The following is a 21,529-nucleotide window of genomic DNA, read 5'->3' on the forward strand; positions in this document are numbered from 1 at the left end:
CAACTATGAACACGATAAATTAACTTTAATATCAATGAAAAATGCACAGAAACAGCCTCAAAAGAAAGGATGTAGATATGGAAATCTACAGTCTTGTTGAAGATCTTTAACAGTCATAATGAGTTGGTGTCTATACTGATTATAATCTGTTTTTATTATAATCCTTTTGATTTAGAACTTTTTTAATTGTGCAAGGCTAAGCTGATTTTCAGCTTTAGATTTGAGGACTCTTAGATATTTATTTTTAACAGAAGTCTGAAAGTGTTGACTGCTTTTTGTTTTCAGGAGCCAGGCACAACTCCTAACAGCAAGAACAAGCAGCGCATATGAGCGCACAGCAGTGTGACAGCATGCACAAGACCTGGGCAAGTCCAAGCAGACTACATCCCAGCAGGAAGGGGCAGTGGGCGTGAAGTCCTGTCTCTAGCAGGGGAGCGGTTGCAAACTGTCAACTGCTGGGAGGGAAGGGTGGATTTTCCCTAGGAGCATAGCCCCTGAAAGGTTGACCATGCTTCAGTAGGAGACATACATCCAAGAATATCTGGGTTGCACAAACTGGCCTTGATATAGAAAAACATGAAGGACACCAAGTTGAGAGGGCATGAAACTGGCACATAGACATGGGGAAGATGGAGGAAGGAGTGTGGATATGATCAATTGCAGACATGTGGGATTCTCAAAGAACAACAGAAGAGCAAGGTGGCTACAAAGTGGAGCAGCTGGCAATGCTGCCATTCCCAGGCCCTATGAAGAGCCACACATGTTCTGCACTTTAATCTTATGCTAATAAATTAATATTTCCCCTGTTTAGATAAAAGCCTGATCTTGAAAGAAGTTAAGCTGATATATGACAGGACTAAAATCTGAACTGACATATGATCCAGTCTTTGATGTCTACATTTCTTAATTTAAAAAAATGATTATGCATTTGTGAATGATGGGTGTGGGGTTTTTTGTGTGTCTGTATGTTCATGTCACAGAGCTTATATGGAGGTCATTGAACAGCCTACAGCAGTTGGTTTTCACCTTCTATAATCTAGATCCCAAGAACTAATTTCGGATTGCCCATCATGATGGCAAACACCTTTACCTGCTTAGTCATTTTACTGGTCCCCACATTTCCTCTCTGGTACATGTCAGGGAATTTGTTTTTAAGAGATTTATCCTGCTCATTTCCAAAGTGAGAGCCATGGTAGTTATTGGGAATTAGTAATGTGTTGGGACAAAATAAATTTATTTTCTTCATCTGGGAGTAGCAAAGACAATAAGGTAGTCAAGTAGGCTTTGAAACCAAGGCAAGAACAAATGCATTTCTTTCATTTCATTTTATTTATATTTATTTATTTATTTATTTATTTATTTATTTATTTATTTGAGACAGGGTCTCTCTGTGTGGCTTTGGAGCCTGTCCTGGTAATTGCTTTGTAGCCCAGGCTGATCTCAAACTCACAAATATCCACTTGCCTCTGCCACCCAGTACTGGGGTTAAAGGCATGTGCCACCACCATCCAGTCACAAAAGGATTTTTTTTTTTTACTATCCTCTGGCCCCACGAACCTTGAAATAGTCCACTTGTTGGCCACAGTTTCATTTTTTTTGTAGAGCAGCTATCAGCCATCAATCATAATCTAAAAATATTCATACTTGCCTTGACTCTTTCAAGAAAGAAAGTAGGTATGTCTTATAACCTCCATTACAGTATGTTGCTCTTCTGTTTTGATTGGTATTGTAAAAATTTCTTACAGTGACTACTTTACAAATTCAGTACTATATGTGTAACCAATGCCACATTGTGGTTGGATACTATCAATAGGCTTAGATTTCCACGGAGATTTTTGGAGCATGTCTCGTGTAGATAAAGTGACTGCTGTAACGACTGAGCACACGGTTAAGAAGAATGACCGTGATGATCTTAACGTAAACATTCCTTCCAAGATACTTTCTATGCCCATAATTTTACAGTTAGAACTTAAAACCTTAATAATATATATTTATATTATTATAATATAATTATATTATATAATATATATATATATGTGTGTGTGTTTGTCATTTTACCTGGGATAACATCCCATTTTCTTTTGCTATAGCTCTTTCTTGACTGATAGCTGTCATTTATTTTGTGGCAATAGTGCCTGAAAACCTCCCCTACTACTACAAAAATAATAACTATTTTCAATAATAAATTTCTTCTCACAAGTATATCTTGATGTAAGCATTATTCAGTTGTTAGGATGAGCCTTAAGAACGATCAGTGCTTGTGAACTCCATGCATATCTTGCTACAGCTGGTCTCCAGCAATGCTTGTTAAGAAGCTCTCTTCTCCTTATTCCTCCATTCATCCTCCCTTTTCCAAGACTTTTTTTTTCTCTCAGTTGTGAAAACGAGACTGAAATCTTACCTTTGTTCTGAAAGAATTCCCCTTGAGTTTTGGCCAGGCCAAAATTTATTCTTGCCTTTTTCAAATGTGAATAATGTCAACTTGTGTCTTCCTCTCCCCACTATGGACTTCCTTCACTCTTCATCAGTCTAAATGTGTGCACCATCTACTGCTCTGTTGAGCCCACTCTCTTCCAGAACATCAAGGGGAACTGTGTCCTTCCACAGTCATCTTCTTGCCCTTTTGTCCCTTCAGGAGCCCCTATTTCACCTTTTCCTCTGAAGGTGGACTTCAGTTTTGGCTATCAGAACACCGAGTACTTCTGATTCTTCTACTTTAATTAACTTCCTTCACCCTCTTTATGGGCAGCATATTGGTATTCTTTTAACTTTTCCTTAGTATTTTTCCGACAATTATTTAAAATTCTATGTTCAAAAATTTAAGCTCTGCTCTTAAAGATATACTATTTGACCTATTATTACATTAGGTGAATAAACTTACAAAATCTGCTACAGTTCTTTGTGTGGTTAGGTACTTAGTAAGACATGTTAGCCTGTCTCAATTAAGTGTGTTCATTTTTCCAGTGAATCTGCCTTTCTTTTATAGAAGTTCTTGGAACCACTGTGGTACCATAGTTGCTTTCACCCCTCTTTAACCTGAAACTTTCAAAATTAATTATAATGACCTTCTGGGTGTCTAGTGTCTTAAATTTAAAGTCTAACATCTCAGAAGTAGCCTTTCATCATGTGTCAGGATGTTAGTTATGCACTTCTAATTGCTTTCCTTTCCACAGACTCCTAGAATGCCAACCTGAGAGCCCACTGATACTCTAAACTATGTAGAGAATGGATACCGCCCCAGTCCTTAGAAAATACATTGTAGACATTGTTCCATTGATTTATGAGTTATTTGTACTAATTTTATTACTGTACATAGTGTTTGCCTTAAAAATCTTTCTGAATCATGTCCGATTTCCACTAGCAAATGTTTTGTCGCATAAAGCAGAAGTACTCCTTTTTGAGCGTACTGGAGTATTTATATTATGATGTTCTATTATTATCTCTCAACCCTATCTATAAAAATGATGTATAGATTTATTGGTAAATATATTATAGTAAATAGAAAATAAATAGGCAGGTAAATAGCTGGAAAAGAATTCATAATAGGTTATGTAATATTTTCCTTTCAATAGTGCATTTGGGAGATGGCACCTTACTTTAAATATCAGTGACAGAAATTGCTGATATTCAAGTTCCTTTGTCGTCTTTAGCATTTGGAAGAAAAAATTGCAAATTCGTCATTCTTTAAAACAACAGCAAGCCGTATAAAGAAGACAAGACTGTATTGCCTTAGTGAATTCCTAAATAAAGCAGAATATCTCTCTAGCTCTAAATATATATTAAAAAACAGTATATTTTGGAGAGCTTTAAGCTTTTGATATTTTTTCAATGATTTTGAATCAACATTGTCCTATTGTAGTTTTATGATACTACTGTATTTTGCAAAAGAGTATTCAAGGAAAAGCTCATTAAGTATCTATTTTATTTAATAATATAAAACTTATAAAATGACATGTATTTTCTCTTTTATAACAGTATTTCTATCAAATGGTGAATCTGATTTTATAATCACTCTTTCAATATATTATTAGTGCAAAGGCAAAATGTTGAAGACAAACACTTCCTTTCAGGGTGTATTTTAAGCATTTTTTAAATTTAAAGTAAATTTTAGTCAAATTTTATGATCAGGGACATTAGATTCATGAAAATAGTTTGAAACTTTTGTTCAAATTCTTTAAAATGCTCTTGACCTGGTACGACAAATAGATTAGTGCATGCAAAGAATCAAGAAAAAGATGAAAAAGTAGTAATTTTTAAAAACTGGTTGATATACTACAAAGAACCATGAAGGATAGGGGCAAAGTCTGCATGGATTCAACTGTAGAAAGTGGTATCATTAACTATCCTATACATAACAGCAGTCCTCTGCCACTAACAGTAGTAACTGAGTCTCAACATTAGGAATAAGATTCTGAAGAGCTAGTTGAGATGCTGGATTTCTTTTCTTAACCATGGGTGTAATTCAAGCTTGCAGAAATGACTCAGGGGCAATTCCAGTTCTGAATTTGGGTGTTCACAGATACAGCCCTTCCACACTGATTTTTCAGATGTCCTCCACTTATGAATCAAGCACCTTTCAGATATTTCCTCCTACGTGATTGTTGAACCTATGAAGCATCACTAGAATGGGAAGTGGACACAAAGCTCCATCCTAAACAAGAAGCTATTTGCAATGGATACCTATGGGAAAGGGGAAATTCAGTTTTCTCCAATGGATTGCATTGGGTATATCAATCACATTTCAGGGTAGACCCCATGTCCAAGTATAGCTAAACAATGGGAAATGTACTCCATATTTTTTAAGACTTTTAATTTGTTTTTTCATGTGCTAGTTTGTTTTGATTTTAATTTTCGTCTTGTTTAGGGAAGAGAGAAAGAAAGAGAATAGGAAGATGGGAAGATGAGAAAGATCTGGGAAGAGTTGAGAAAGGGGAAAACGTTATCAAAATATATTGTTCTTAAAATCATAAAATAACATAAATATATATGTATATTAAAATATATAAATTAAAATAGATGTGTATCCACAGAAACATTAAATGCACACAAAGGTATTCAGTGCTGAGCCCGAACTTCTACATCATTGTTCTTTGTACACAGGATGCTTCTCTTTGGAGAACAAGGAATGACATTCTTAGGGTTGGATTTGTTGGAGAAACTTTGTATGAAAAACATTTTACAAATAATTTGATAAGGTCCAAAGAGCCTGGGGTTCTGCCTCTTAGAGTGTAATGAATTCCCTGATTCTGAGCCCTATCTTTCATGAGAAATGTCTAGCTCCTCTTCTTGGCCTTCTTAAATGCCATAGATCTTTCTAGTACTCCAGCAGATATAAAATGTACCTCTAATACTTGAAATAAACCTTCTTTCTGAGCTCAAACAAAAACATGTATTTCTAATGGCTGCTCCAACAGTTTTACACAGTGCAACACATTTTAGCATTATTTACACATTTAATTCTCATAGCACTTTTACAAAATGTGACTATTTTACATAGGAAGAATTACATCTTAGAAATATTATTTTGGGTTAAATTTTATAAAGTAGGGAAGCAAAGTTGTAGAAGTTTTAACTAAAACAGTACCATGGTTGAAATTGAAGATTTCTCAATTTTTATAAAATTCTGGTCTCACAACTGTAAACTTTAATTATTTACATTTCCCTGGGATATTCTGGTGCTTTCCTCTCTGCTAGCTTCAGATATTTTTGGAGTTGCCAAGTTCAGCCTCTTGCAATTAGATCTTGTGTTCACAGTTCACCATTCAAGTCCAAATGCTCAGTAGCCAATCTCTGCACAAACCAGCTCTTGCAACACTGCCTTTGCATGCCCACTCATTATCACATTAGTTACAATGAAACAAATTTTCCCTCTCTGGTAGGAGGCTCAGTTGGGAGTTCTGCTACACCCCATACATAATAAGCCTGCTGTTGGTGATGTTGGCAGAATAAAATCATGATCTGATCTTAGATTAGCAGAATGAACCTTCAAGTAGATATTAATTTACTAGATCCTGCATATTTCATCCTCAGTCCCGAGGAAGGTTTCTAGATCTAGAGACATTCTCATCAGAAGCGACGATACATTATTCTCAAATAACAGTTCAGTCTCTGGATTTGATTAGTCAGGTAAGAACAACTTCTGTGGTTTGTTTGCTGCCCACTTGTTAAACCACCAATCTGATTTTACTTACGTATTGAAGTGCTCAGAGAAGATCAGGTTGGTGGAGGTACCAGTGATTGTTGTCAGCCCACCAATGGTTGAAGAGTAAGTAATAGATAAACACATGAGTTTACACATCATGTGGTCCCTCTTTGACCGATATGCTATTCCTGTGACTCTGTTCTGTCAATAAGAAAATACATCATGAGAACAGCTCTACTTGTGATCAGAACAATATTTCTTATATGATAAATGTGCTACAACTTTCCTGTGTCATATACATGATGGTGTTTGAAGATGGAACCTTTGGTAGGTAATTAGAGTTAACGCCATGAGGTGAGATCAAAGCCCTTTAAAAGAAGGCATTAAGATTTCTCTCCACCAAGTGGAAATGCAGGGAGGTAGCCATGTTTGTGTCCAGGAAGCAGTCTTTATCAGACCCCCTAAATCTGCCAGACCTGAATCCTACACTTAAGTGTGGTTAATGGGATTTTGTCGTGTTTTGTTATAGTAGCCTGGGCTGACTAATAACATAATACCTCTTTGTTCATAGAACTGTAACAATAAAATAAACATTTAAATAAAACATTGAAATACTTCACAAAGATAATTTCAAACGTTCCTTAATGCTTCTCTTCTGTTTCTAAGCCAACTTTTCCTTCATCTCTTCCTTCTCATTATAACTTCCGAAGATTCCTATAGTTTCCTGGTGTTATTGATGGTACATGGTCAGTAATTGCCTCACTGCAGCTTCCAAAATATCCTGCATTCCTATACATGCACGCATGTGCGCTCTCTCTCTCTCTCTCTCTCTCTCTCTCTCTCTCTCTCTCTCTCTCTGGATGATATAACCTGGATATTCTTTTCTATGCTTTTGATCTTATTCTGAAGTAGTTATTTAGTGTTTTCATTTAATGATTATGTCCGATTTGGTCTCTCCATTTTACCCAAAATATTTGTCCTAGTTTCATATCTGTTTTGTGAGAAAATATCCTGACAAAAATACAGGCAGAAAAAGCTTACAATTGTAAACTTAACTCAGCTTACAATTCTAGGTTGATGTCCGGCCTGGTAGGGAAGTCACAGGGGCAGGAGCTATTCACATCCAACTTGCTTCTGCTCAGTATCACCTTTACACACTATACAGGTAAGGATTTCCTGAACTACATTCTATCCATGTCAATTTTGTATCTTAGAGACATGGGCAGTATTAAACCAAGTTACAGATGAAGACATAAGACACAGAGAGGTTAAATGAATTACCAAGAGTCAGTGCCTCAAAGTGGCAATGCTGGGTAATAAAATTATTGCTTTGCTTTAAAGTCCAGAGCTGCAACTCTTATTCTGTGTTATTTGTCCTCCTTTAAGTATTCTTTTACTCTGTTCACTTATTCCATTTATTTCCTTTTACTTAAAGTGCTGCAAATGTGTTTAGATTCCTCCATAACCAAAGCCATAATGTCATCTTATGTTATCTCTTTCCTGGGTTGATTTAGTAATATCTTTGAGACTCCAAGGTTCACCCCTTGATGATTTTACATTTATTCTTTATGCTTCAATCTTCAAATAAATCTAGGAACTATATGAGCACTTGTTATGTATTGTGCTGTATCCATATATATTTTAATATGTAAGGCTATTTTTACATCTCTAGTATATCCGACACATCTTAAATGGCTAAGAATTGCTATAAGTGCATCCACAGGTTATCTTGGTACCCAAGAACGTCTTTAAAAAATACATTTATCCATGTATCTTGGCTATTATGATAGTGCTCCAATGAATAATGGGGCCTAGATATTATCTGTAACTTTGATTGCATTTCTTTTTGATATGTGCCCAGAAATAGTATTGATGGATCATAGGTTAGTCCTGCAGTTCATTTTGTAAAGAACCTTTACAATATTTTATAAAATGCCTGCAACAAAATGTACTCCCACCCACCAAGCACAACAAGGTGCATTGGTATTCCATACAGATAAGCATGCTAGCTGCAATATTGACAGGGTAAGGCCTTTAACAAACTCATGATAAGAAAAAATGACTTCTCTCTAAAAGTCATCATGGATGTGGAAATGGCAGGGTGTGGTACTATGGACTATAATTTACCATTACTTTTTAATTAATTTAAAGGTCATCCCTCATAGGTATCTACTCTTCACCAAAAAGAAAGAAATTTATAAAGACTATTTGCCTTGTACTTTCTATATGGAAATGGTTTGTATTCTTCCTTGTGATTTTTTTCTATTTAAAAGTTACCCAAAAGGTATTTAAAATATTGCAAACTTTATTAAAAATACATTAGTGAACCTAAGTGGAACCTGAAATGTATGGCTTATATATAAAATATTTTTACTACAAAAAAGACATTTAACAACCCAGGAAGTGGTGTATAATTTGGACATTTTAAAACTAATAGGTACAGAGTTTTGAAAATGTGTTTATGCATTGCTCCCCACTGAGGTTAAAGCTTTCAGATTTAAAAGCAAATAAAAATACAGATTTTTATATGGAAGATGAACTTCAAATATTTGCATATAAACATAATCATTGAAATGCCCTGGAAGGTCTGTAATAAAAATAATTTCATACTGAGATGCCACAGTCTTTTTTTAAATAGAGAATGTAAAAGCAGCATTAATTCCAGTGTGAGCACATTAACTGATATTTGTGAAGATACGATGGATTTAGACAGGCAGAAAGTTTAAGGTCAATTCAAATTTCACAATAAGTAAACATAATCACTAACTGATCATACCCATTAAGGGTTTAAAGAATGTTTTTGGTGTAGAATGGGAGATACACATATTTCCCATCCTAGTGAACATGAACCTGAGATTTACTGTCATTTTGTATTGGGAATGGGAAACTGAAGTCAACCTGTTACACTGAAGCAAGCAGAGCCAATTGCTGATACAGAAATTATATATAAAAAAAGCTTTACAACAAATTCATCTTCGATGTCCTCTTAAGACAATAACTTGAATCTAGAATCAAGTGTTTGGCACCAGAGCAATAAGAAGGTGGATTGAATCACTTGAAATAGACAGTTAGACCCCGCCCAAAAGGACACATGTGTTTGCAAATAAAAGATGAGAAAATCGTCACTCTGTGGCTTCATAGTGGAGGCTTTTGGTGAGCGTTGTATGTTTGTTTTCTACTGAGTCAGGTGTTGGGAAAGGAGAATATGGATATAAGAATTTCAAAGAAAATGGGGATTAAAATAAAATGTGAAGCATCTAGAAATATGAATTATGAAGTGGCCAGGAAGTCTCTTGTGTCATGGGTGATGAGGGGCCTCTTGTGTCATGGGTATGTTACGATGAGAGAGTGCTTATGTAATAAGGTGAAGGAGACTTCTGTGAAATAATGTAGACAGATTGATGCATGTTCTCAAACACAAAAGTATACACACATGTACATAGGTAACTAGAAATAATGCTAAAAGATATGCCAAAATATTAATAATAGTATTTCTTGATCATGTAATTATAGTATCTGCTGCCTTGTTGATATATTTTGTATCCTTGGCACTTTTAAGAAAGAGTTTTTTAACATGTAAAATGGTTATAGGCCACTAGAGCAGACAGATATGTATATTTGACATGGAACAAACATCATTTTTTTCAGATAATAAAATAAGCCCTAAATGTGACAGTCATTCACCACAGAACTGAAGCCACAGCTCCTGCAACCTAGCTCCCTCTTAGTGATTTCTTCACTACACTGCCTTCCAATAGGTTTCTTATTTATGTAAGGTTTTAAAACTACTTCTAAGAGTTTGACCCAATTCCAATACCTGCCATACAGTAGTGTTTTAGTTAACACACGGAGATATGACATCTAAGACCTTGCTAGTGTTTTTCCAGATCGTCTGAGTAACTGAAATAGTTCCAATTCAGTCACGACCAAATGCAGAAATCTGAGGCATAATCAAAGAGAGTCAGAAACCCCAGCCCTAGGTATCACTTTGCGACGCCTCCTGGTGGCAGTGATGGCAGATGCCAGGAACAAGATGTACACTTGCAACTTTGAATGTTGAAATTGTGCCTACGAATTACCAACAGCCAACCAATAATCTCTAGAGACCCCACAGATTCGTTCACTGGAATGACCTGAATACACTGTGAACACATCAAGGCTTCTCTTTATATTTCAACCACTATAAAAGGATGATTATGAAGGCTGTAAGTTCTTGCTATGCAGTTTCAGCTTGCCAACAGCTAGCTTACAATCTTGCAGATCTTATTGTGTATATGTGCACCCGCCTTAGTGTTTACACACTGTTAATTCTTTTTTGTACTAGAGAGTGAACCTAGAACATTGCTTGTGCATCTCCAGGCTTTTTACTTCTCTGTTTAGAGATAAGGTCACACTAAGCCCCTTAGACTGGCCTTGAATTCACTCTGTAGCCCACCCAGGCAGTCCTTGAGCTGGACATTCTCCTGCATTATTCTCCCAAGTAGCTGTAAATACACGCCTGCACCACCAGTCCCAGCTCGGGACATATTTCTCTTTCTCGGATATAGGCATTGCAATTCAATTTTTATATTCCACTTAGGCAGCATTTAACAACCCCCCACCAGCTTTCTACCCTCAACACACTTAGCCTTTCTATTCTTCCATGATCTTAACATTATAATAACATAATTTGGATTAGGGTAGAATTCAGTGTTTCAGTGAATATGAAAAACCTGGATAGGAATAGATACATGGATAGATAGAAGCACACAAAAGATTTTATAAAATGATATGTATCACTCTCTTGCTCAGGATTTTGTGGACAAACCACTCAGTTCTAACTATTCCCTTCTGTCGATTTTCTCCCATTGTAATCAAAGCTAGGCTACTTTAAACACATAAAATAGTCTCCAGTGTTATTATCTAGGTATGATATCTGCCAGGACATCTTCATCTGGCCATTTCCCTTAGAATTCCAAAGAGTGAGCTAGATAACTCCTACTTCATTGCTGTTTTTGTTGGGCATTGGTATTGATAGGATACGGTGCAAGCATAACTTGGAATTTTGAAGGCACAATTTGGTTTTCTATTGTCTCCAATATTCTGTGTAAATAGAAAGAAGTATTCAGCTGTCCATATTTTTTAAGTCTTTTAAAAGGAATCAGTCCCCATTCCCTTTGCTTTTCTGAAAGCTGGAAGCATGAGGAGTACTCTTTCTACCCATGGTATTCTTAGCTCTCGGATTTCAAATGGGATCTGTGAGGTCTGCTCACTTTCTGGGCTGCCATCAGGACTTTAATGACAAATGTTCCATTCTTCCATGGTGGAAATACTTTTGGATTTCTCAAAGTTCTACTCCTCTTTGTTATCTACCCTTTTCCTGAATTCCTCATTACTTTCTTGCGCTTTTTTCTCCATATTTCACCATCTGAATTTTCCCTTTACAGTATATTCTGAAACCTTCACATTTTATTTATACTTCACACACTTATTTGCATTGTATATTTCTCTATTTTATATTCTTGTATCCCCTTGCTGTTCTCCAGAATGCTGTTTAGATTTTATAAATGCAGTTTCTTCCTTGACCTCTCTAAACATAATGATGTTTTCCTTTCTCATATTTTCCTCTCCCTGCATTGACTGTTTTCTGCACATAGCTGATTTTGTTGTTTGTTTGGAACTTCTTCTTCATGCCTCAGGCTTTCTTCAGACGTCTAGGAATTTGGGGTTGCCTGTTCATATTTAAAGCAGTGAAACACTGCTCAGAAGCTCTGCGTGTGTGCTGTGGGACTCGCTCTTGGCTCGGAACTTCCCTGACAGGCCTTCTCTCAGAAACTTTAAGTCAGGATGATGTTGTTTACTCTGTTGTACTGATTGCATTCCCCAGGGAAGACCTTTGTGGACTGCTGTCTGTTGACACCTGGAGGGCATTAGAGTGGGATGCTGGTTCCAGCATAGAAAGCAGGTCTCAACTGCCCGCTCTCCTGGAGGGCATTGCAGCTACAGGTTCCCTGTACACAGGGCATGAACATTTAGTTGGTGCCCTTAGTTGCATTGGGATCTCTGCCTTCCCCCACCTCAGCTCAGAGACATCTCTAAAAATTTTCTTGATTGTCTCTGCTGCCATTCCAAAGATAACACTTCTCCTTGATAGAGGAACAGCTGTCTAAGTGGATTTGAGGAAGACATTTGAAGATTTAATGGCTTCAGAAGCAAAGTTTGTCAGCTCTCTTCCCTTTTGACATAGATACTTTGAAGAATGCACTATTTAAATTTAGCTACTGGTTTTCTTTAGTATTGATTTTCAATTCAATGCCCACAGATAACCAAGTCTTTTCCACCCATTCATCAGGATTCCAGCTTCTGGAATTATTTTTTCTGTTTTCCCTTGCCTTTATAATTACAAAATTGATTGTAATTATGGCTTAAAATTCTACTTATTCTTCATTTAATGAAGATTCAAATAGAGCTGAGGTAAATTGACCTGTTTAACATGTCATTTCAATGAAACTCTGATGCATATATTTCTTTTAAAACAACAAAAAATATAGTATAGGACCGTAATACTATTATCTAGAAGGCTGAAGCAGGAAGGTCTCTATTATACAAAGTGACTTCAAAGACAGCTATCTCCCTAGAAGGGTGAGGCAGGTAGTCTCTGATTACATAATGAGTTCAAGGACAATCTGGGAAAATTAGTGAGACCTTGTCTTGATTAAAAATAAAAGAGAAAATACGTTGGAGATATAGTTCGGTGGTAGAGTTTGTTCTAACTATATGCACAGCCTCAGGGCAATCCCTTAGTTGCTGTTGTTTTAATGAATAACTCTTTACTGTTAATGAATCAGCAGGTTAACTGTGGGGCCTTTATGGCCCATATGTCAGCAGATGCTATAACTAATGAAGGAGAGTGAGAGCAGACGTTCAAAGGCACAGAGGTATGAAAACACTGGGCCTCATTCTGTTTGCACATGGAGTTTCCATGTGCTCGGTTCAATGGATAACAGATACTGTTATTTAGCTTTAATTAAGCTTGACTTTCCAGAAGGTGCTGATGGCTTGAAATCATTTCTGTAAGGAAATGACTTCTGCAAAGAAGTCGCGGCATGCAATTAATAAACAAGTGAGCAGAATCAAAACCAAGGGAGGGTTCGTGCCCCAACTCTTAGGGTGAACACTACATGAAGATCTGTTCCAGATCTAGTCAGAGGTAACCTGGAGAACTCAGGGTTTCAATAAAAATGAAATGATCGAGAACAATCCTTGAAATAGGGTTTCCATCCTCTGAAGTTACTAAAGGACTATGATTCGTGTTGTGAATGTAAATACCAGTTTACAAAGCAATAGGGAGAGGTACAGAACAGTTTTCAAAATTTAGCATTCGGGACATGGAGGCTACTCAGTGTTAAAAATATGCTATTTTTCAGCAGTGTTTTTTTAATTATGATTTTCATACTACACGGTTTACTTACAAACTTGAATTATGTTAGATGCTAAGTATTTGGAAGCTTCCTTTACAGTTTTCTAGTTAACAGAAAAACATATGAGGTCTAGGTACAAGATATTCTCCCTATAGCAGTGAAATGACTGAAATAATAGATAGATAATAGCATATTGTCTATTCAGTTTCACAACAAATCAAACTCCTGGCTGAACAGTTTTCAATTAAAAACATTAAACATCATTTTGAAAAATATCTTATGAAACTGCATGAAAGAAGAAATCTGTATTAACTGTAAAGTGCAAGTGAGTTTAATATAAGGGAGAATCTTGTCTGACTTTGCTCCAGAGATTTCATTTATCTTGATACAAAGGGAATTTGGAATGGAAGATAGTGCCCAAGGCCAGCTGTGTGGAGGGATGAGTCTAGGAAAACATTCACAATGAATATAACCTTTGTAGAGAGAAGGAAGTGTCAACTAATCCTGGAGAAAACTACAAAATATCCTGAAATTTCCTATCATAAGCACTTCATAGCACAAATAGTCATTACTTGTATGTTACAGGAAATATGGTACTATGATTGAAAACTCCTGTAGGCAGCTGCAACTCTGAACTCAGATTTTTTTCCCTGTGGAGATTTCAAGGAAAATTAACATTTGGAAGCACGAAACACACAAGAAAATAGTTAGCAGCATGAGACAGACCAGAAAGCAAAAATGGTCAGAAAGGGGCCATCGAAGGCACCAGAAACTAAAGTTATTAAAACAGGACACAAGTAAGTTTATTAATCAATGATGACTTTTTAGAAAGCTTTGAAATATTAGTACAGAAAATGAGGTTATAAAATATAGTTAAAAGCTTAGTGAATAGGTCCATCAATGACTCTCTATATATGTATGTATAAGTTGCAAAATACTTGGTACTCAAAATATATTTAAAAAAAGAAAACAAATTGAGAACCAAGGAAGACACACAGACGCTCGTTGCTTCTGGTGGGTTAGACTAACTTGCAAATGCTTTCAGTATGGCTGAGCTTTTGTTCTCTGCTCAATAATATTTTTGCAATTCATAAAATAAAAAGTTTACTAGGAAAAAAATATAATTAATAAAATATTTTTACTGAATTACAATGAATTATAGCCACCGTAGGATCTGGAACTTCAACTTTGGTTAAGTTTTTCTTTATTGATTTTTATTGAGCGCTACATCTTTCTCTGCTTCTCTTCCTATCTCCCTCTTTCCCCTTCAACCCTTTCCCAAGGCCCCCATGCTCCCAATTTGCTCAGATTTTTAAAAATCTAAGGTGAGCTCCTAAATGGCAGAAGCAATTTCCGAAGAATGTATGGTCATCCCCTTTCTCCATACTCAGCTCTTCTATAAATGTTATCTCTCGGCCATGAGATTTGCACAAGTGAAAGAAGACCTCTAAGTTGAAGTCAAATAAGAACTGAGCAGTATGCAACAAGTACAGTAGTTTCCCTGGTGACTGAATTTCACCTGGTCAAGGGTTGGGGAAGAGTAATGTAGAAGACGCTTACATCTATAGAGCCATTGCTATTTAAGTTAAAATACCAATTTAATAATTAGTCTGGGGCCAGGTCTCTAAATTGCTCTTGCCTTGCCTTGTAGAACTAATGGGCTTCATTCCTAATGTTAAGAACTCTATTTATTACTATGCTTACCAGACTTTGAATTCTTGGCAAGAACTAAGAAGTGTTGTCTTCTATAATTTAATTTTCAATCATAAGAATTTTTACCCCCAGACTAAACAACACCAAATTAAAAGCTTGATCCAATTTGTTCAAGGATATTCTCTTAAACTTTTTTACCTCTGAGGAACAACAAGTTATATTAAATGAATAAAAAACAATTATCTCAGTTTTTCATAAAAACGTACCAATTTTCCAATTTTGTTCATCCAAAGATGCCTGAAGGTTGAGAGATTATGAGAGAATAAAACTCTGAGCTGTCTATTCGAATAATGCTAATGCTCACCTTGGAGGCCGCTGGTGGTTGCTTCCTTTCCTGTTTGCGATTTCATTTTCAGAGGCCTAGAACATCCTACAAGGGATGTTTGGTTTTCTATCTGTAATATGGAACCTGAGAGATATCATCACCCACGTATTCCAGTGTTCTTTGTGCTCACCATTTCTTTTTTCCCGTTCCTCTTTCTATAAATGTTACAGGTGTTTTTAGAGAGTAGTGTGGAATTTATGGCCAAGCTACTTACCTATCACTTTAATTCCTGGCATCAGGAGGATACCTGTTAATGCTTAGACCTTGCCCTATAGTGAGAGGAGAGCCTGGTGAGAAAAAAATTCTCCCCATGCTAGGTATGCAGCATAAGAAAGTGCCCCTTTGATGTGGGCACTATTAGATTGGTTTCTGAGACTCAAGGAACACTAAATATTGACCATTCTCCAGTCCCTTCTAATCACATCTCCAGTAATATTTTTATCTTTTATGGCTTGTAGATAAAATGCATTGTCAAACTATACCAGGTTTATTTTAATCAATAGAACACCCTATCTACTCGAAGAACAATGCAGACAAACAAAACATTATGAACTCAAATATGCCTTCTATTTCATAACTAGATAAATTAGGTATATATTTTTCCATATAGTCAGTCAGTGTTAAATTGTCTAATGTAAACCTGATGAAGAACAGCTGCAGTTCTTTATAATCGCTATATAAACGACATGACTTGTTTATTCTTGAAAAGTGAGAGCTGTATTTGCTAAGAATCAAAATCATTTTACACTTGTAGATTTTATTTGTTTTTTTTATAATTTATGTATTTATTATGTATACAATATTCTGTCTGTATGCCTGAAGGCCAGAAGAGGGCACCAGACCTCCCTACAGATGGTTGTGAGCCACCATGTGGTTGCTGGGAATTGAACTCAGGACCACTGGAAGAGCAGGCAATGCTCTTAACCACTGAGCCATCTCTCCAGCCCCCTAGATTTTATTTTTGAGTACCTATAGAAGCCAGGAAACTAAGAAGGGCTAATGGGGGGGGGGGGCAGTAGAGCTCATGTGGTATAAAGGCAAAAAAATGTTAAAATTGGGAGGCTATGGATAAAGTGGAGAGGTGGTGGGAGGGTAAGACCGACAAGAGGGTGGGAAAAGGAACATTAACAATAAGGGGTTTTGAAGGAGTCATATGGAAACCTATTATTTTATAAACCTCGTGTGTGTGTGTTTCTGTGTAAATGGACACTGGAGAGATACCTTAGCAATTAAGAACACACATTTTTCTTGCAAAGGACCCAACGTTCTTCCCTAAAACTACTTCTGGCCCTTTATATCTGCCTGCAACTTCAACTCCAGGAGATCTAACACCATGTCCTAGCCTCCTCAGGGCCCCTGCACTCATGTGTACATACCCATATACAGAAAAGAGAAACACACATATGCAAGATTAAGCATAATAAAAGTAAGTCTTAAAAAGGGTTTAGAGTTGCCCTACACAGGTGAATAGTGCTCTCCAAGACACAAGCGGTTATCAAATAAAGAACCCAGTGCCATGTGTGTCTCTCTTTGATTTGTTGATCAGAGGCATGTCATAGAACTTCAAAATAATGCACTCTATTGTCATTGCTCCTGGTTACTCAACAGAACTTGAAGGTAAGAACCTATTTCTGAAGATACCACAGCTGGGGCACAAAACCTGGAGAAACCAAGCCAGTCATGATCTGGGAGGTTTTCATAGTGGTAAGAGGTGCTCTCCAGGCTTGTGGGGGAGAAAAATCATCAAGTCTCACCCAGATATAAACCCTGTTAGCTATATTAGTGACCAAGTTTGACAACGTATGCTCATTGAATTGAGTGGTGTGTATATTACAGGAAGAACGAAGCACTTTTTAGTGTAATTTAAAGCCCACTTCATACAACAGAACTGATATGTGACCCCAAACCAGCCTGGCTGGGGAGTTTACGGGCCACAAGAAAGAACTTACTATTATTATTTTGCTAAATCTACACAGTATCAAACTACCTTTTAAATACCCATAAATGAATGCACTTCTCAGACCTCATCAAAGAAGCCCTCCACCCCAGAAGTGAACCACAGTTAATACAGAGATTCACAGCTGCTCAAAGGGCAGAGCTTAAGTGACTATAACATGCTCATCTCTAATTGTGGAATATTTATCATGCCTTCCTTCCCAAAGGCTCAAGGAATGTCAAGGAAGAGCCAGAGGTTAGAGAAGACTATTGCCAAACCATTTTGTGAATGTGACAGAGCCAAGAACTCGGGTGCTCACAGTAGCTATAGCTGCTTATGTAAGATCTGCACTGGATCAACCAAGTAAAAACTCCAGAATGGAAGGGGGAGGCACTCATGAAGTCAACCCCTACATGAGGAATTCTTGACAGTTGTTCCTTGCTAGAAAGGGAGCATTTTCTTCAGTGTAGCTCCAGATCCACTGGGTGGCCCTACACGCGTGCTTATAGGCCTCACTAATTTGATTCCATGGTTTATTTTTAAAGCGGGGGAGGGATAAGAAAATGGTTAAGAGACAAATTTTGGCTGAGAGTTTGGGAGGAATAGGGGAAGTGACAGTCAATACCATCAAAATGCTTTACATAAATGTGTGAAAATCTCAAAGACTAAATAAAAATATATTCTGTATATACAAAGTAATGTTTGTTCTCTTTTCCAAAAAGCCTATTCTACAGCAAAAACAAAAAACCCACTTATTTCTATGATAGCTGAATTTTAAAGTATTAAAATCTGAGGAGCCCTTAGAATCAGAACTTAACATTCTTTTTCTCTTTCCTAAATGCCGATATCAATCTTTATTGCTTACAGTATGCCTCCAACTGCTTTACTTTTTCCAAGGGTAAGGTTTTCCTCACTCTGTGTTCCCCATCTCAATGTACCATATTCCAGTCTACCCCCAGTTTAGAACAGTGGAGACATTTTCTATAAATTTCTCATTCCAAGAGTCTTATTAATCAGAAAACAGGAGGGTCCATACCCGTTGCCTTTCACAATGTTACCATCAATGCAACCCAACTCCACTGTCAGCTCAAAGAACTGCCCCTTTTATTTCATTCATCTCTAGTACTGTTCTGCAGACCTGGGAGGCTTTGGAGTTCAGCTGTGCTGTGCTTTTAATGAATATGCTCTCTGATTAGCTTGTCTTTTTTATTTTCTCGCTTCGTAGTCACTCATTCCTGAATTGGTGAATGTTTAATACCTACCATGTTTCAGGTTGTGGGATAGGCTGGGGTCAAAATTAGAATAAAATACAACTTTTCTTAAAGACTAGAAATTTACACTCTTCTCATGAAGACTGTCATTCCCCCCCCCACCCCCGGACTCAAGCATCTTTATCTCATACTCCTTCTCCATTGCATACCCATATTAAACTAATTGTGCTTCTTTTTGGGAGTGTTGACCTCTGGGCAAATTCTGCTGTAGCTTTTCTGCGTCTGTTTGTTGTTTTACAATCACTAGATTCTGAAATATGTATAATAAAGAGCAGTCTGTTTTATAACATCTCCCCCTACAAGGCCCAGGACACAACTGATAGCAAGTAAATTTGAATTAAAAAAATGTAGGCATGGTGCCAAAAACCTTGCTTGCTAAAGATATCTCCAAGCAAGTTCCTGGCTATGTGTACATTTTTTATTCCTTCTATTTAGACTTGTTAGTTTTCATGAGTGTATATTCTTTATTCTTTCTGTTTAGACTTGCTAGTTTTCATGAGCATATGCAAAGTTCATTTTCCAATGTATGTTTCTATAACGCATCTACCTCACCGTTAATTTTTAATGTTTTATAAGGAATAGTCCTATCCTCAAAGATAACATCATTTTTGTAAGTATATATGATGTTTTAGTAGTAAAAAGCTTCAGTAGACATAGCTAATGGTTTAAACCTTGCTTTGCATTTATTTTCTCTTTCCATAGAACTCTCTCTTTGAAATTCCTATGAACCACAATAATGTTCCTCTTCCCATTAAGTTCCATGTTAATGTATCACACAGTCCAATGAGAGGATATATGCTTTGCTCTCCTCTTCTTAATGCTATGGTTACTGTAGGACTTATTAAGTAGGACTACTTTCAGCAATCTTGAAAAAATTGGGCTGCTGGTGCAGTGTAGTATAGTGTTTTATATGGATTTATTCTAAGGAAACAAATCATATGGCGCCATTCACTAAGTTCTCCATCCTCTCTTTAACTACCACTCCTTTGCCTTGTATTTGACAGAAACAACGCATGAATTCCACACTGAATTTTTAGTGGCAACAGGAACACTAAAATTACATGATCACTTGTAATTATACAGAAAAAGGTGTTTTAAGTCTTGAAGAAATGGAGATGGTGTTAATGAAAACCAGCATAACAGGTCAATAGGATTTAGTAAGAACGGACACAATATTCTACAAGTAGAATTGTATTTCTCTAAACTTAGTGGATAATTGCCAACTGAGATTCTAGTAAAAGGAAAAAAAGTAATGCTGCAGATTTATAGTTCCAAAAATGATTTTTATCTGGACGTCTATCCAAAGAGGATTATCAAACCATTGGACCACAACCAGACTTAGTCATAGAAAGTAATTGTATATAATAGTTTTGTATCTAATTGCAGTTCTAATGTAATTCATGTACAAGTATTTAGAAGGAATCAAATGTAATATACCTTTTCTGTCTCCATCTTGCTTGAAACTTTCCCTGCGTCATTACTGCTTCTGAAACATAAATTGACCCAGTTTGTAATTTCATTAAAATCTAATTTGGAAAATCCTTATCAAAATATCAATAGTCTTTACCCTAGAACTGGTGTTGCTTTCTCTTTTCTCTCATTTGTTTCTTGTCCAATAACAGTTTCTGTAAAATATTAAATGAAAGAAACCACATTTAAATAAAGTTATTATTGGGTCTTCATATGTGTATGTGTGCAGATGTATATGTAAGTGCATGTATCCATTAGAAGATGGAAGCATTATTAAAAGTAAACAAATTCACCTTACACCAAAATAGCATTCTTCTTTTATAAGCAGAAATATCCTGCAACATCTTCCATTGCAATCAGAGCAGTTCATCAGAGCAGGAAATACCAGTGTTGGAATTAATGCTGCATTGCACCCAAATAGGATATAGAATTAATGATCTATAATTTATGCAGGAAAACCATTCAGGTAAAAGGAAAGTAAGCTGGGTGTCTACTGATAAGGACAAGAGCGTGTTCTGTTGAACTGACTGGAGGGTACAAAGGCATCCTTCCATTTTATGCCAGAGAATTTATTTAGCAGTTAATTTAAAGAAAAATATTTGTAGAATTCATTTTGATAGACACTGGGGACTACAAAAAACGGTGAGGCTGAATGAATCTCATGCATTTATGCATACTTAATTCAAAATATAACCCAGAATGCTTGGATTTATGCCTACTGCCTAAATGACCAGACCCCACTGTGGCCATATCAACACATGATACCATCAACTTCCAGTCCATGGGCTGCAGATTCATTGAAATAAGTCATCTGAGTGGCCTCGGCCTCTGCTTCAGCACTGATGATCTGCTGCGCCACAGCCTCGACGATGGGCATCACCATGGCAGCAGTAGAGGTGTTGCTAAGCCACATAGATAAGAAGGCAGTGCTGCTCATGAACCCCAACGTCAGCCTGAAATGAGAGGGTCTTTAGTGTGGAGCTGTGCTGTCTAGCCCACGTAACTCTCTATGTTCAGCTGTAAAAATTATTAATTTACAGATTGGGAACTGTGTGTTTGATAACACAGAAGTTTAAGTTTCTGTCCAGATGGGGAAATCCGAGTGTGGTTATACAGACAGGTAGAATCAAAGTCAAACATCTAAGAGTATAGTTATTAACCTGTATATCCCTTTAAAGGCTCTAGGGGGAGCATTCTTTCTAAAACCAGATGAGTCATTACATTTACATTTAACTGCAAATTGGCATGTAGAAAAATAGCTTGCAGTGTTAC

The 21,529-nt window shown here is 36.6% G+C and overlaps 1 protein-coding gene across 1 annotated transcript in view; it reads right to left on the bottom strand.

Moving 5' to 3' along the window:
* Slc13a1 (solute carrier family 13 member 1) overlaps positions 1-21,529 on the bottom strand; it is an 85,902-nt gene that overhangs the window by 30,085 nt on the left and 34,288 nt on the right. Inside the window, exons 4-7 of the mRNA XM_041675668.1 lie at positions 21,023-21,210; positions 20,355-20,412; positions 20,225-20,273; positions 6,192-6,343 (exon numbers count right to left, since the gene is read on the bottom strand). Of these exons, the coding sequence (XP_041531602.1) occupies positions 6,192-6,343; positions 20,225-20,273; positions 20,355-20,412; positions 21,023-21,210 (447 nt within the window). The remainder of the gene's footprint in view (positions 1-6,191; positions 6,344-20,224; positions 20,274-20,354; positions 20,413-21,022; positions 21,211-21,529) is intronic.

The sequence above is a fragment of the Microtus oregoni genome, unplaced genomic scaffold (genome assembly GCF_018167655.1).
Source record: "Microtus oregoni isolate MIOR12 unplaced genomic scaffold, Mior012 000026F_ref0000081, whole genome shotgun sequence".
Classification (NCBI taxonomy): Eukaryota; Metazoa; Chordata; class Mammalia; order Rodentia; family Cricetidae; genus Microtus; species Microtus oregoni.